The sequence below is a fragment of the Glycine soja genome, chromosome 1 (assembly GCF_004193775.1).
Source record: "Glycine soja cultivar W05 chromosome 1, ASM419377v2, whole genome shotgun sequence".
In the NCBI taxonomy this organism is placed as follows: domain Eukaryota; kingdom Viridiplantae; phylum Streptophyta; class Magnoliopsida; order Fabales; family Fabaceae; genus Glycine; species Glycine soja.
In genome coordinates, this window is record NC_041002.1 from 36829075 (window position 1) to 36841282 (window position 12208).

General features: G+C 29.5%; 1 protein-coding gene across 1 annotated transcript; it reads right to left on the reverse strand.

Annotated features, from left to right (window-relative positions):
* Positions 1 to 1079: 1079 nt before the first annotated feature.
* LOC114415315 (laccase-7-like) lies at positions 1080 to 10178 on the reverse strand. The gene is made up of 6 exons (XM_028379944.1): positions 9998 to 10178; positions 8403 to 8554; positions 7345 to 7589; positions 4884 to 5012; positions 2281 to 3237; positions 1080 to 1393 (listed from the first exon to the last, which is right to left on the reverse strand). The coding sequence occupies exons 1-6, from the start codon at positions 10088 to 10090 to the stop codon at positions 1266 to 1268; spliced, it is 1704 nt and encodes a 567-aa protein (XP_028235745.1). The 5' UTR covers positions 10091 to 10178; the 3' UTR covers positions 1080 to 1265.
* Between the last annotated feature and the right edge of the window lie 2030 nt (positions 10179 to 12208).

Genomic DNA, 12208 nt, shown 5'->3' on the forward strand with positions numbered 1-12208 from the left:
AATTAAAAACTAATAATTATTAAAAAGATTTAATAAAAGATTATTGGCTAGTGTGGTGGAAGATTAAGGGGACCAAAATCTTCAATTTGTAAAATTAGAAGGATTAAATATTACAATTAAAAACCAATGAGACCGAAATTATGAATTTGGAAAGTTATAGGAGAATTGAAATTGCAATTTAACCTATGAAAAATTAGAAAAGTAATATTGATAAACATCGATTAGATTATCCTACTCTGTCTAATGCCTATAGAGTTCTATGGAAACTTAATTTCTTAATTTCGATGGACATGGGAACTAAAGTTAAAAGGGTGTTGTGGTGATATTTGCAACGTATCTGTTTCATTTTCAAGTAAACCTTTTTTCAACAGGATCACAATGCAACATCCAGAATTTGATACAGTTTATTATGTTGCATCAGGTATTATTGTTACGCAATTTTTTATCTAGGTGCTTATGTTTTTATATCAAGCGTTTCATGGAAGTAACATTCTGATTTTGAAGACTCAGCTGGTGATTGTAGAAGCTATATGTGGTGAGGCAATAAACATGTGGTGGCCCCTCAAGGATGTATCTTTTGATCATATGTTATTTGGCTAGGAGGTTTGCTTATTTTTTTATCTTTGGCGTAGCTGTTTATAACTCTGAGGCATGCTTTTCGGCCAATTTTGGTGTTGTAATCTTTTACAGGACGTACTACTTGCACCAGTTCTGGAAGTTCTTCATAATATGATTTCCTTTGGCTTTTCAAAAAAAAAAAAAAGTTAAAGGGACTACGCTGTCAATTGGTTAATGAAATCCAGGGGAAGTCACGTGTGTAACAACAATTGTATGAGTATGTAGTTTGAATGGTGTTTTTTTAAGGTATCATGCGAAAGAAACATACTTCAACTGTCAGGGGAACAAGATACAGGCATTTCTGGCTTTGTTCTATATTTTTCTTCTCTGTTGTAGCTTGGTGATCTTTAATTGATTCTGTTTAATTACGTAAAAGGGTTGAGTACTCCTTGTAATATATCTACTTTATTTGGCTGTTAAAAAAAATTAATAAATTTGATGATCCTACTTCACACGGTGCATGAACCGAGTAGAATAATTAAGATAAGTTTTCCATCATTATTTATCATACTTTCTTTATTCCCAGTCAAACAAATTGAATTAGGAATTCACATCGTCAAAAGTAATAGTAAATAAATATATGATCAAATCTTCCTTTCATTTATTTTAAAATTTGTAAGGTATGAGTGAATTGGTGCATTTTTCACTTAGCATTGGGGCAAATCAGCTGGTGGCGGAGGCAGCACCCATGGTTCAGGTCCATTTTCAACCTCGAAAGCCATGGCTAACCCCCATGGCAAATGAGTCTCCAAGTGGCAGTGCACTAGCCATATACCTGCACATAGCATATTTAAAATTAATTTCAAAATTTGGCCATAGTTAAGTTTAGGCAAATTGATCAAAGCTGATTTCTTTTAGAAATTTATTTTCAAAAGGGATCTGTTTCGAAACTTTTTTGGGAGGAGATCTATTTTTGGAGGGAACTCACCAGTAGAGTTGGCGAGTTGGACACGTGGCAGTAGTTGAGGGAACTCGTTAGTGGAGATGACGAGACACGGTCCACGTAGCGAGTTCCGTCATTCGTAATGACGGAATGTTTTTTTTACAGAAAATTTTTTTGAATTTGAAACGGGTATAACTTTTGATAGGAATGCTCGTTTGAGGCCCATAATATGTTAAAATGTTCGAAATTGAATGAAAAATCCCCCTGAAAAATTCCCAAAGGGGATTTGGTCGACTCATTTTCCCCAAAAATGCTAAGTAGCTCAAAAATAGGATTCTTTATTAAAAAAATGGGTGGTTGAATTTTTTGGAAAAATGAGTTGACCAAATCTCCTTTGAGAATTTTCCAAGGATTCTTCTTAACTCAATTTCGAGCATTTTGACATATTATGGACCTCAAACGGACATTTCTATCAAATGTTATATCCGTTTTAAGTTCAAAAAAATTTTCCGTAAAAAATCATTTCGTCACTACGAATGACGGAACCCGCCACGTGGACCGTGTCTCGCCATCTCCATTGACGAGTTCCCCCAACTGCTGCCACGTATCCAACTCGTCAACTCGATTAACGAGTTCTCTCCAAAAACAGATCCCTCTGAAAAAAGTCCTTTGAGAATAAGTTTTTAAAAAGAACTTGCTTTGGTTAATTTGTCATTAAGTTTAACTTAAATTATGTTACCCAAAAAAAAAAAATCAATTAATTAACCAATGATACCAACCTGGATTATTTGCTTGGAATCTAATAACGGCCCATCCTCCTACCGGCACCGAAATCGTGTTACGTATTTGAGGGTTATCAAGATTAAACTTTGATTCATCCACGTTGGAATCATAATTTCCAAACCCTTGTGCTAAAACATGGAAATTGAAGCTGTGAAGGTGAATTGGATGGTTCTCCCTTGCAAGTATAGCCGTATTCTGAAGAACAACTTGCACTGTTGAATTGAACGTCAAAGGCTTCACCTTGGTTGATTTAGGTGCAAACGCTATGTCTGTACCATTGGTCTCTAACGTTGGATCGGTGTAGTTAAACACAAATGGAGGATTATCTGGAAAATCTCTAGTGTACACCCCGCTAACATTTCGAAAAAAAGCTTCCATCATCGAGAGCCCTTTAGGCAAAACAAATGACTCGTTATTCATACTTGCGGAGAGTCGAAAATTTCTTCCACCACACCCCTCTGGATCTAGTTCGGGACAATGGTCTAACCCAATTCCAAAAGTTATCAACATATGTTGATCCACATTAAGTGATACTGGGACCCAGTGAGGTCCACCAGCCAACCCAGTGATGTTGGTGTAGAACTTGTGGGCAGTGGGTGTGTCAGTTTGGGCTGGGAGGTCCGGCATGACAGGTGATGCTGATGTGGCATTCTCATAAATGACCACGCCTCGGGTTATGTTATTGTTGATTGAAACGCCTGGGGCGGAATGATATGGAGTGAAGGCCATGTAATAAGAACCCAAAGTTTGGTTTGTGGTTATGATTGCATCCACGGTTTGGCCTGGGGCAAGGATTATAACATCGGTGTTGTAGGGTTGAGTGTAGGAAGCATCGATGGCTACCACTGTGAATGTGTGGTTGGCTATCTTAAAAAAGTGTTGTGCATTGAGTGCAGCGTTGATAATGCGCAACAGGTAGGTTTCTCCATGTTTCACTTGGAGTTGGTATGTCTCTGAAATAATGTCCAAGTTAAAATGTGAAACAACCATATATAAGGGAATCAAATGTATGACAAACTTATCTACAATTTTATAGGTACTACTATTTGTCTATTTTTGGTTAAAATTGAAGGTTTAACTCGATAACTCACAAGATAAAAGTTTGTATTAAAGGATTATACAAATTATCAAAGTGAAATTTCATTTTAATTGGAGAACAAAGCAAACAACACCTGTAAAATTTACATGCTTAGCTTAGTTAAGCATGTTTTTTTAACCTTAGTGACAAAATGTTAGCTTTAATATATTTTTTTATCTATAAAATAATAATTTAATTAAAATGTTCTGATAATTATAGATTTTCATGCATAGTAAGTTTATTAATTTTTATAATAGTTATGATTTTTTGTTGGTTGAAAATGTAATAAAATTTATATAAAACATATATAAAAACTAAATTCTAAAAATAATTAAATAAGTCATTTTTATTTAAATGTTTATAAATTAATTCATATTTAATTTTTAAAAATATTAAAATAATATTATTTGTTAATTTGAAATTACTTAAATATTTTTATTAAATATAGGCTAAAACAAATAATCATTTTTTTATAGAAATTAAAACAAAACCATCAACATTTTTCTAAACGAAAAATACATCCAAACTTCAAAAATATTTTTAACATATCTTTTCTAATATATTTATTATTCAGTAAAAATTACGTAAATTTCATATAAAAATAGGTTAATTTGGAAAAGGATACATGGAGTTGGATAAGAAGGATTTTATATTGTTGAGTATACAGAAATCTTCTAATGTTCAACGGTCATTGAAATTAAAAAGGTAAAATTATATTTTTGGTTTTTTTAGTTGTCTTTAAATTTGATTTTAGTTTCTTTTTAAATTTATTTACGATTTTAATCCTCCAATTATGTAAAATCCTATAAATGTGATTCCCAAACTCAAATTTGAATATTGACGGTCACAAATAAACGTTGACGGTCACGTGTCACGTTCTGATATGAATAGAAAAAATATTGAAACTATTTTTTGGGTGGACTTTTTCATGTCCAATCAAAACATGATTGTCAACTTTTCTTTGTGACAGTTAATCTGAATTTGGGGATCACATGTACAGAATTTTGACATAACTGAAAGACAAAATTCGTAAATAAATTTAAAAGGAGACTAAAATCAAAATTAGAGATAACTAAGAAGTCTAAAAATATAATTTTGCCTATTAAAAAAGCATCCAATCTCTTGTGGGATCCACCTAATTCGGTTTGTTGGGGAGACGCACAACTAAAGTGTTGTATATTTTTCTCTCCTAATGCTTTCAGTTAATAGAGAGGCACCAGACTTAGTTTGTTGTGGGATAATTAAAATTAGAAAAAACAAACTAGATCTTTGAGTGTTGAAATATCTTTAAAAAAATCTTTAAATATATAAAATAAACTTCATTAGAAGGATTTTATATTGTTGAGTATACGGAAATTCTCTCGTGTTAGACACGGTCGGTTTGTTAGTGTGAGATAATTAAAATTCGAAAGAAAGAAAAAAATAGATCTTCAAGTGTTGAAAATATTTAAATATATAAAATAAAATAAACTTCATTTCCTAATTACATTAAAAGCTGATACCGTTAAAGTGTTGACTTACGATTTTGGGAGCAATTGTAAGTATCTCCAGGCAAGCCATTAATTGTGTAAGCATCTGACAAATTTGGACCAATACCGGTTTCAATTGCGTTGTTCTCCACATCAACAACATTACCATTCCACCATTCCCCTGCAATTAATTATCATATGTATTTTAATCACCACTCTTAATAGACATAATAGAATCATAAAACTGTATCAATATATTGTAAAGTAATTAGTTTATTTCATAATATTGTAATCTTTAGAATTAGGTAATTATTATTTTTCAAATAAAAGGTGTTGAATTCAAGCACAAGGCAAATAAACCTGCACATTAAATCATTATGGACTTTTGTTCGAAAAATCATGTTAATTAAAATTAGTTCTTTTTTTTAAGGCAAACATATATATATATATATATATATATATATATATATATATATATATATATGACCGATAACAAAAGAAGGATATACGTCAATTTTGTACAAGCTGTACATACAGTATATCAACCAAAAAGAACCAAAAAGCTTCTGTGTTTAGCCAAAAAAGGACCAAAACAGAGTCCACTAATTGTCTAACTCAAGTACCCAATCTTACAAAACTGGTGTGTAAGAAGAGGTTTAGATATCTTAAATGTAAAACATATACTGATATACATGTTGTTCATTAACAAATTTAAGACTCCAAAGACTATGTTAGAACTTAGGTTTAAGGCCTAATTAATTCGAACAAAGCTTGCTTGAAAGTCAAGAATTGTCCAAAAAACTTATAATTAAATACTAAATTAGTCTTTTTTTTCATCAGTAAAATGAAATTCATCTAAAGAGAGGATAGAAGGTACGGGGTGCCCAACCCTTACAAAACTAAGCCATACACTCATTGATCTTGTCTCTAGTAGATGTTAGCAGATGTGGAGGGAGTGGGGGGCCTATCGGGACGATCGCACCCAAGGTTGTTAAACTTTTCTAACATTATATGTAAAACTATTTTTTCTCTCATTTTTCTTAGTTTTCTAAGTTTTTTTAAATAATTTTTACGAACATATTTCATTTAAAAGTGAACATTTTCTTCATTTTTTACTTTTCTCTATTTGAAAATTATATTTATTTTCTTATACACTCTTCTAGATTCCATAAGATTGCAAGTTTTTCTTATTGTTGTTACTCTTCCAATTTTGTGTTGAGTTTCTTTTACTATGCTTCTAACATTTTTAATCTTGCAAATTTTTATCCCGCCTGATTTTTTTATTGTCCAAACCAAACATCTAATTATAATTATTGGTTTTGCTACCAAATGTAATTTCTTTTTTATGCATCCTGTATGTTCTTTCTTTTTTAATGTGTATTACAGATTTCTACATTGCATTCCATTATTATGAACATTCTTTTTTGTTTTCCTACTTTTTTTTTGCACTTATTAAATTTGATTCTTTCATATTAATTAGACTATTGCCATAGTGAAAGATTAAGTATCTCACTCTCAAAACTCTACATGTGCTTAAGCTTTGTTATAAATACTCCTTTTGTTTTTATTTATAAGATTCAATGATCTAACTTGTTAAGATTAAAAAAAGTGATTAATTTAATTCATAAAATCGAATTTGTCCTAATTTTTCTTCTTCAAAACATCATTCTGGTTAAACTCATCATTCTCTTATAATTGTTTGATGTATAGTACAATTAATTAGGGATATTTTAGTATAAAAATAATTAATGCAATAAACATTATGGATTAGATCTTGTAGAAAAGAACAAACATCACTCTTAATTCAAGTCTTATGGAGGGAGTTATAAAATACTTAAAATAACTTAGTACCTTTCATAAAATGATTAACTTATAAAAAGATTAGCTTTGAACAAATAAAATAAATGATTTCTTTTAGTAATATTTTTTTAGATTTATATTTTCTATTTTTGTTAATGATAGATATATATACTTACTCAACTTATCTAAGCATTTATCATATGTAATTCATTTAATCAAGTATTTTTTAAAGATTTTTTCATGTGTGATTCAAGTATCTATTTTTGAAATATTTTAAATAATGTTTTGACTATAATAAAATTTTCTTTTCACTTAATTTAAATGATTTTTTTCTACTTTAATTTCTTCTCCTTTTGCTACCCGTCTTTTGGACACTTATATGTTAATTGCACTTGTTAATTAATATATCTCTTATGCTCAACACAATAACTTTTTTTTTCATAAAAAATATTAATTATATTTATTTTTTTATAAATGACATACATGCAAAATTTTAACTAATTTTTCTAAGTCATGATTTTTTTAAATTCACTTCCCTTATATAAAAATCCTGACTGCGCACTCAATGTGAGATCTGATTAGTATTATTGTTTTACAATATATACTACTATTGTACCTTCTATATACATGTGCTAATGCGCATAAAGGGAGTCAAAATAACTTATTTATTTATTAAAGGAAACAAGCTAAAAGGGAAAGCAAAAAAGTAATACCAAGCAATATGGGGACTTCTTGGTAAACTGAAGGGAATGGGTGTGAGTTTCCTCTTCTAGGGCGAATGATAAGAGCTCCATAGACGGTTGCACGTAGAAAAGAAGAGTGGGAATGCCACCATAGGGTACCCTCTTGTCCTGTTATGTTAAATCTATAGGTATACTTTCCACCAGGACGTATTGGACATTGAGTTACAGATTCAGGACCATCTGCCCATGCAGTCAAAATTTGAAAAATTCCATGCCTGCATACATATCATGAAAGATACCTAAATATTTAGAATTATAGATATTACAGATATATAGTATAAAAATAAAATATAGTAATAAGACCGCAACTGCATAGTTGTCCAAGAATTAATCATTTGTTATTTTGTTAGTCAAAAAAATAATAACAGAAATGTTAGACACATTTCTATGTAGAAAAATTGCAAAGTAGAAAAGTTAGATTTAGAAGAAACCTAAAAGTCTTTTTCTGGGATTAATTATTCAATACAAGGGTAAACTAAACGTGAAATAAACATCTTAGTTTTTCAAATGATTGAAAATATGTCACAACAGGCCGGTGCGTAGAAAAAGTCCAGTTTTTATTAAATTAAAGGGTATATAACAGATTTTTCAGTTAAAAAAGTAAAGTAAACCTTGACTTGGAATTTATGGTATAAAAACATTTTTAGAAAACTAAATCTCTCCAAATTTAAAATACACGTGTGAGAAGAGAAAGTGAAACTTTATAGTCAACTTCAATATTTGTCGATGTAGTGTTTTTATTTTCATCTATGAAAAAAAAAATCTCCAATTGATTTTTTAACATCTCAAAAGTTGATTAATAAAATTTATCATTTGTAAAAGGTTATTAAATGTATAAGTTTAGTAAAACTCATGTGTTAATGAATCTTGTTCCATATACGAATGTTGTAATTAATGTGTTCATTTTTAGTTATGGTAAATAATGAATTCCAAACAACACCAGTTTTTAATTTTAAGGATTGGATAGATCATTTATAGATAACGCAATAAGCCATAAGGATTGATTTTCTTGAGGTCGAAAAATTTACCAATGAAGGGTAATATTGTAGGGTGAATTGTTGTTTGCATGGACCACAAGAGTGTCACCCTCTTCAACGTAAATCGTTGGTCCAGGCAGGCTTCCATTGACTGTTGTAATCACTTCCTCATTGCACAAGCGGGACACAGTCAAGTTACCTATCTGAAATAAATGAAATTTCGATGAATATCATGCAATAAATGATATTTAGCTGCTTTTAATAATAAAAGACGATATCTACTTTGTTATTTACTAAGAAATCAAAACACACATACTAGTATTTGAATAAGGAGAAATATTAGCAACACTTTCAATTTTTTTTTATGACAAACTCTTGGTTAGAGCCAAAGACTAACATGTGTATTCAATTCAATTCAAATCAACTCAAATAATTTAAATTGACTTTTAAAGGGTTAGATTAAACCTGACTCAACCCAATTATACTTTTTCATATACAGGTTGAGTGATGTTACTAATATTTGCACGAATCGTATAATTTCTACTTGTGATCTAACCTGATCCAATCCTATAATAATAATAATAATAATAACAATAATAATAATATACAACAAAATAAAAAATAAAAGTTCAGAAAACAAAATATATTCTCACTAATTCGGACACTCAATCAATTGTCTCTCTCACACACAAAAAGAGATTTAGGCTAGGGCTCCTTTCTTCTCACATTGCATTGCCCTCTCCCAAGTTGTCACCTTGGTGCATTGAAATTGGAGTTGGTTATATGTTAAATTTCTTTATGCAACAAATTTACATATTGTAGGTAATTATATTATAATTTTTTTATAAAAAAAAATTCCAAAAAAATATGTTTGGAATTTTAAATTTTACAAAATAAAAAATAAATTTTAAATGCTATGACCCTATTGATCCAACCTATTCATGATCTAATTAATTGATTTAAGTTGGTCATGGCTTTTTGACAATAAAATTACTTAAACCCGACCAACCAATTTGAGATTTTTTTATTGGGTTGGGTATGAGTTTAGTCAAACGTGGTCTATTTATATCTTTATTCATATGCACAAATTTGATATCAAATCTCTAATTACATGTTAAAAAATAAGATTATTTATTAATCATGTCACATCATATTGGTCGACATTTTATTTAATCCTCTCTTTTTGACACTTTCCTTACTATTCGCTAAAATTTATTAAAATAAAAATATAGATGAGTCTCATTTCTAATTTGAAGACTAACTTTTAATTTAGAAGTGAAATTCACTAAAATTTATAATTTTCAATAAATTTCAGTCAATAACAGAAAAAATAACGAAATAAGAATGCTAGTAACATTTCTCTTGATTACATAGATGGATAGAAGGACTCTATATAAAGTGAGATTACTAATTAACTTTTAATTTTAATCTGTGATTATGATTTATAATTCTCGATTATTCAAAAATTTTCACTTGAAACGACAATAATAATAAAAAATGTGTCACTCTCTACGATGCTAATAAGTGTTTTCATGAAAGCCATCCTCTCTCTATCTATGATTCTATGTATGTGCCAATCTCTCTCTATCCATATCTATATATTTTAAGGAAAGAAAATTAAAGGAGAAGAACGAAAGAGCCCATACATTGAAAGTGTGTTCTACAACAGCACCAGAAACCAATGAACAAGCTAGCAAAAGAGCAAAAGCCCAGGCCAAAGAAAACACCAAACGTTTCATGTTGAAGAACGCGAACGATAATGGAATAAATCAAGCAAAATATGTCTGTTGTCTCGAAGCAAATTAAAATTTACAGTCTATATATAGAGACCCCTCAGACTTCAAACTTACATAAGAGACACGATTATTTACGCGAACGATTACGTGTTTTATAGTACAGATATGCAATTATGATATTGGAACGGGGTTTTGACATAAGCATTTGAATTTTCGCCACATTAGGGAAAAGGAAATCATCGTTATCGTGCTAAATATGATTATTTAATTATTTAGGCCATCCTCAGAAGGATCTACAATGGAAAAAAAGAAAAAAGAATAACACAGAGTCAATAACTTGTTTTGATCATCTAACCGGAAATTTTGATTGTGATAGATAGGCCTCTGACTCTGACTATAAGCGGCTAAAAAACCATGACACTAATTTTCTTTTGGTTAAAGATCTAGCTAGGGTGAGAAGACGACTTTAACTCCAAGGTAGAAAACAATTGCAAATTCATAAAGTCAAACAATCTCTTAAGGTTGCATGAAGACCCTGGTTGTTTATATTTTTTTTATCTGAATCAAAAATAAGTATTAGAAGCTTTACAACAATCTGATCACATATTTTGTTAATCAAATGAGTTACATTCTTTGATAGATCCTTGTAATTTATATTTTTTGTTGTAAACCAAGGTATCACTCGATCTCAAAACCAATAATAAATTTTAGGAGGTATTAAGATCTATTTAAAAAGTTTACTTATTTTAATAAATATTTTTTCATAGTTATAGTCATGGATGGATTTCATAATTATATAAGAGACATGATTATTTATAAAATGTCGCACCATGTTGGTCATCCTCGTTATTTGTATATTTATGCTAATTAATTTTCTTGATTTCAAATTTCGGAAACTTTTATGGTTTCTAGTTGTTAAAGTTCAATATGTCATAACAGAATCGAGTTGTGATTTAGTAAGCGCGTAGACGTGTCAAGCTTGGTAATGAAAGTCAGAATTAGGCTCCACTTTCAACCATTCAAGCAAATTCATCACAGTCGAAGGGGGAAAATTTAACAAAGGCGAAACAGGGGCAGGTTGTCAGATTGATGTATATATCTTTTACACAAGGAAATAATATTATTTTTCTACTCGTTAGTTATTTTATATATACATATATATTGATAACGATGTTAGTTTTTTTAAGAACATCTTCGTTCATATTGTTGACAAATATTTCATAATATATTTTTCCATGGTCTTAAAATTGACATATTTAAGGCTCTAATATAAAAAAATTGTTCTAATTGTTTGTGTTGAACAGTTAGTCATATTAGTTTAAATATTTATTTATTTTATTGAGCTAGTTCAGTGTAACTATAAACCATATTTATAGGAATACTGCTCATGGACGGAATATGTGTGTGTAAGTATTCAAACCTTTATTAAATAATATTAATTTCATAATAAATATTTAATATTATATTAAAAATAGTTAACATCCAATAAATGGGCCAGCAGTTACTAATTAGTTTTCATAAGTACGTACGATAACATAAATGCATAAAAATACAAATTAAAAATATATATATATATTTGAGAATACGCTTAATATTATAAAAGGAGTTAATAATGACTTTATAATAAGATGCCATTTTTAAGAAAAAAAATAAACTAATTAAGAGATTTAAATACTCTTTAAATTAAGGATATGTACACTATAATCCATTTAATGTATAAAGATAAATTAATTATTTTTCCATTTTGTATAGCTAGCTACTTTGATATTATATATATATCCCATTGAAATACATATATTATAGGTAAATTTTATTGAGTGAATATTTTTTTTGGAAAAAATGTAAATTATATTAAACCCAAAATGATACAATAATAAACGGGGCATATCCCGCAGTTAAAGAAAATCAAAAGTCTTCCTATTACAAGAAGACTTATATCAAGATGCTAAAACAAATGCAACAGGTGCGCTTGTCTATACATAAGAAACTTAATCTTGCTAATAACCTCTATTACAGAAAATTGATAATCTTCAAAAATCAGCTTGTTCCTAGACAGCCAAATACAGTAGACTGTAATTGCTATAGCCAGACAACGTAATTTTCCTTGAACACCTGATGTGG

Excerpts from the sequence above, each read along its gene's own strand:
- LOC114415315 (XM_028379944.1), bottom strand. The coding sequence starts at position 10,090 with ATGAAACGTTTGGTGTTTTCTTTGGCCTGGGCTTTTGCTCTTTTGCTA. Across the intron at positions 7,590-8,402 it reads TACAATATTACCCTTCATTG|GCATGGAATTTTTCAAATTT; the intron begins GTAAATTTTTCG and ends ATATGTATGCAG. Across the intron at positions 1,394-2,280 it reads ATTCCAAGCAAATAATCCAG|GTATATGGCTAGTGCACTGC; the intron begins GTTGGTATCATT and ends TGCTATGTGCAG.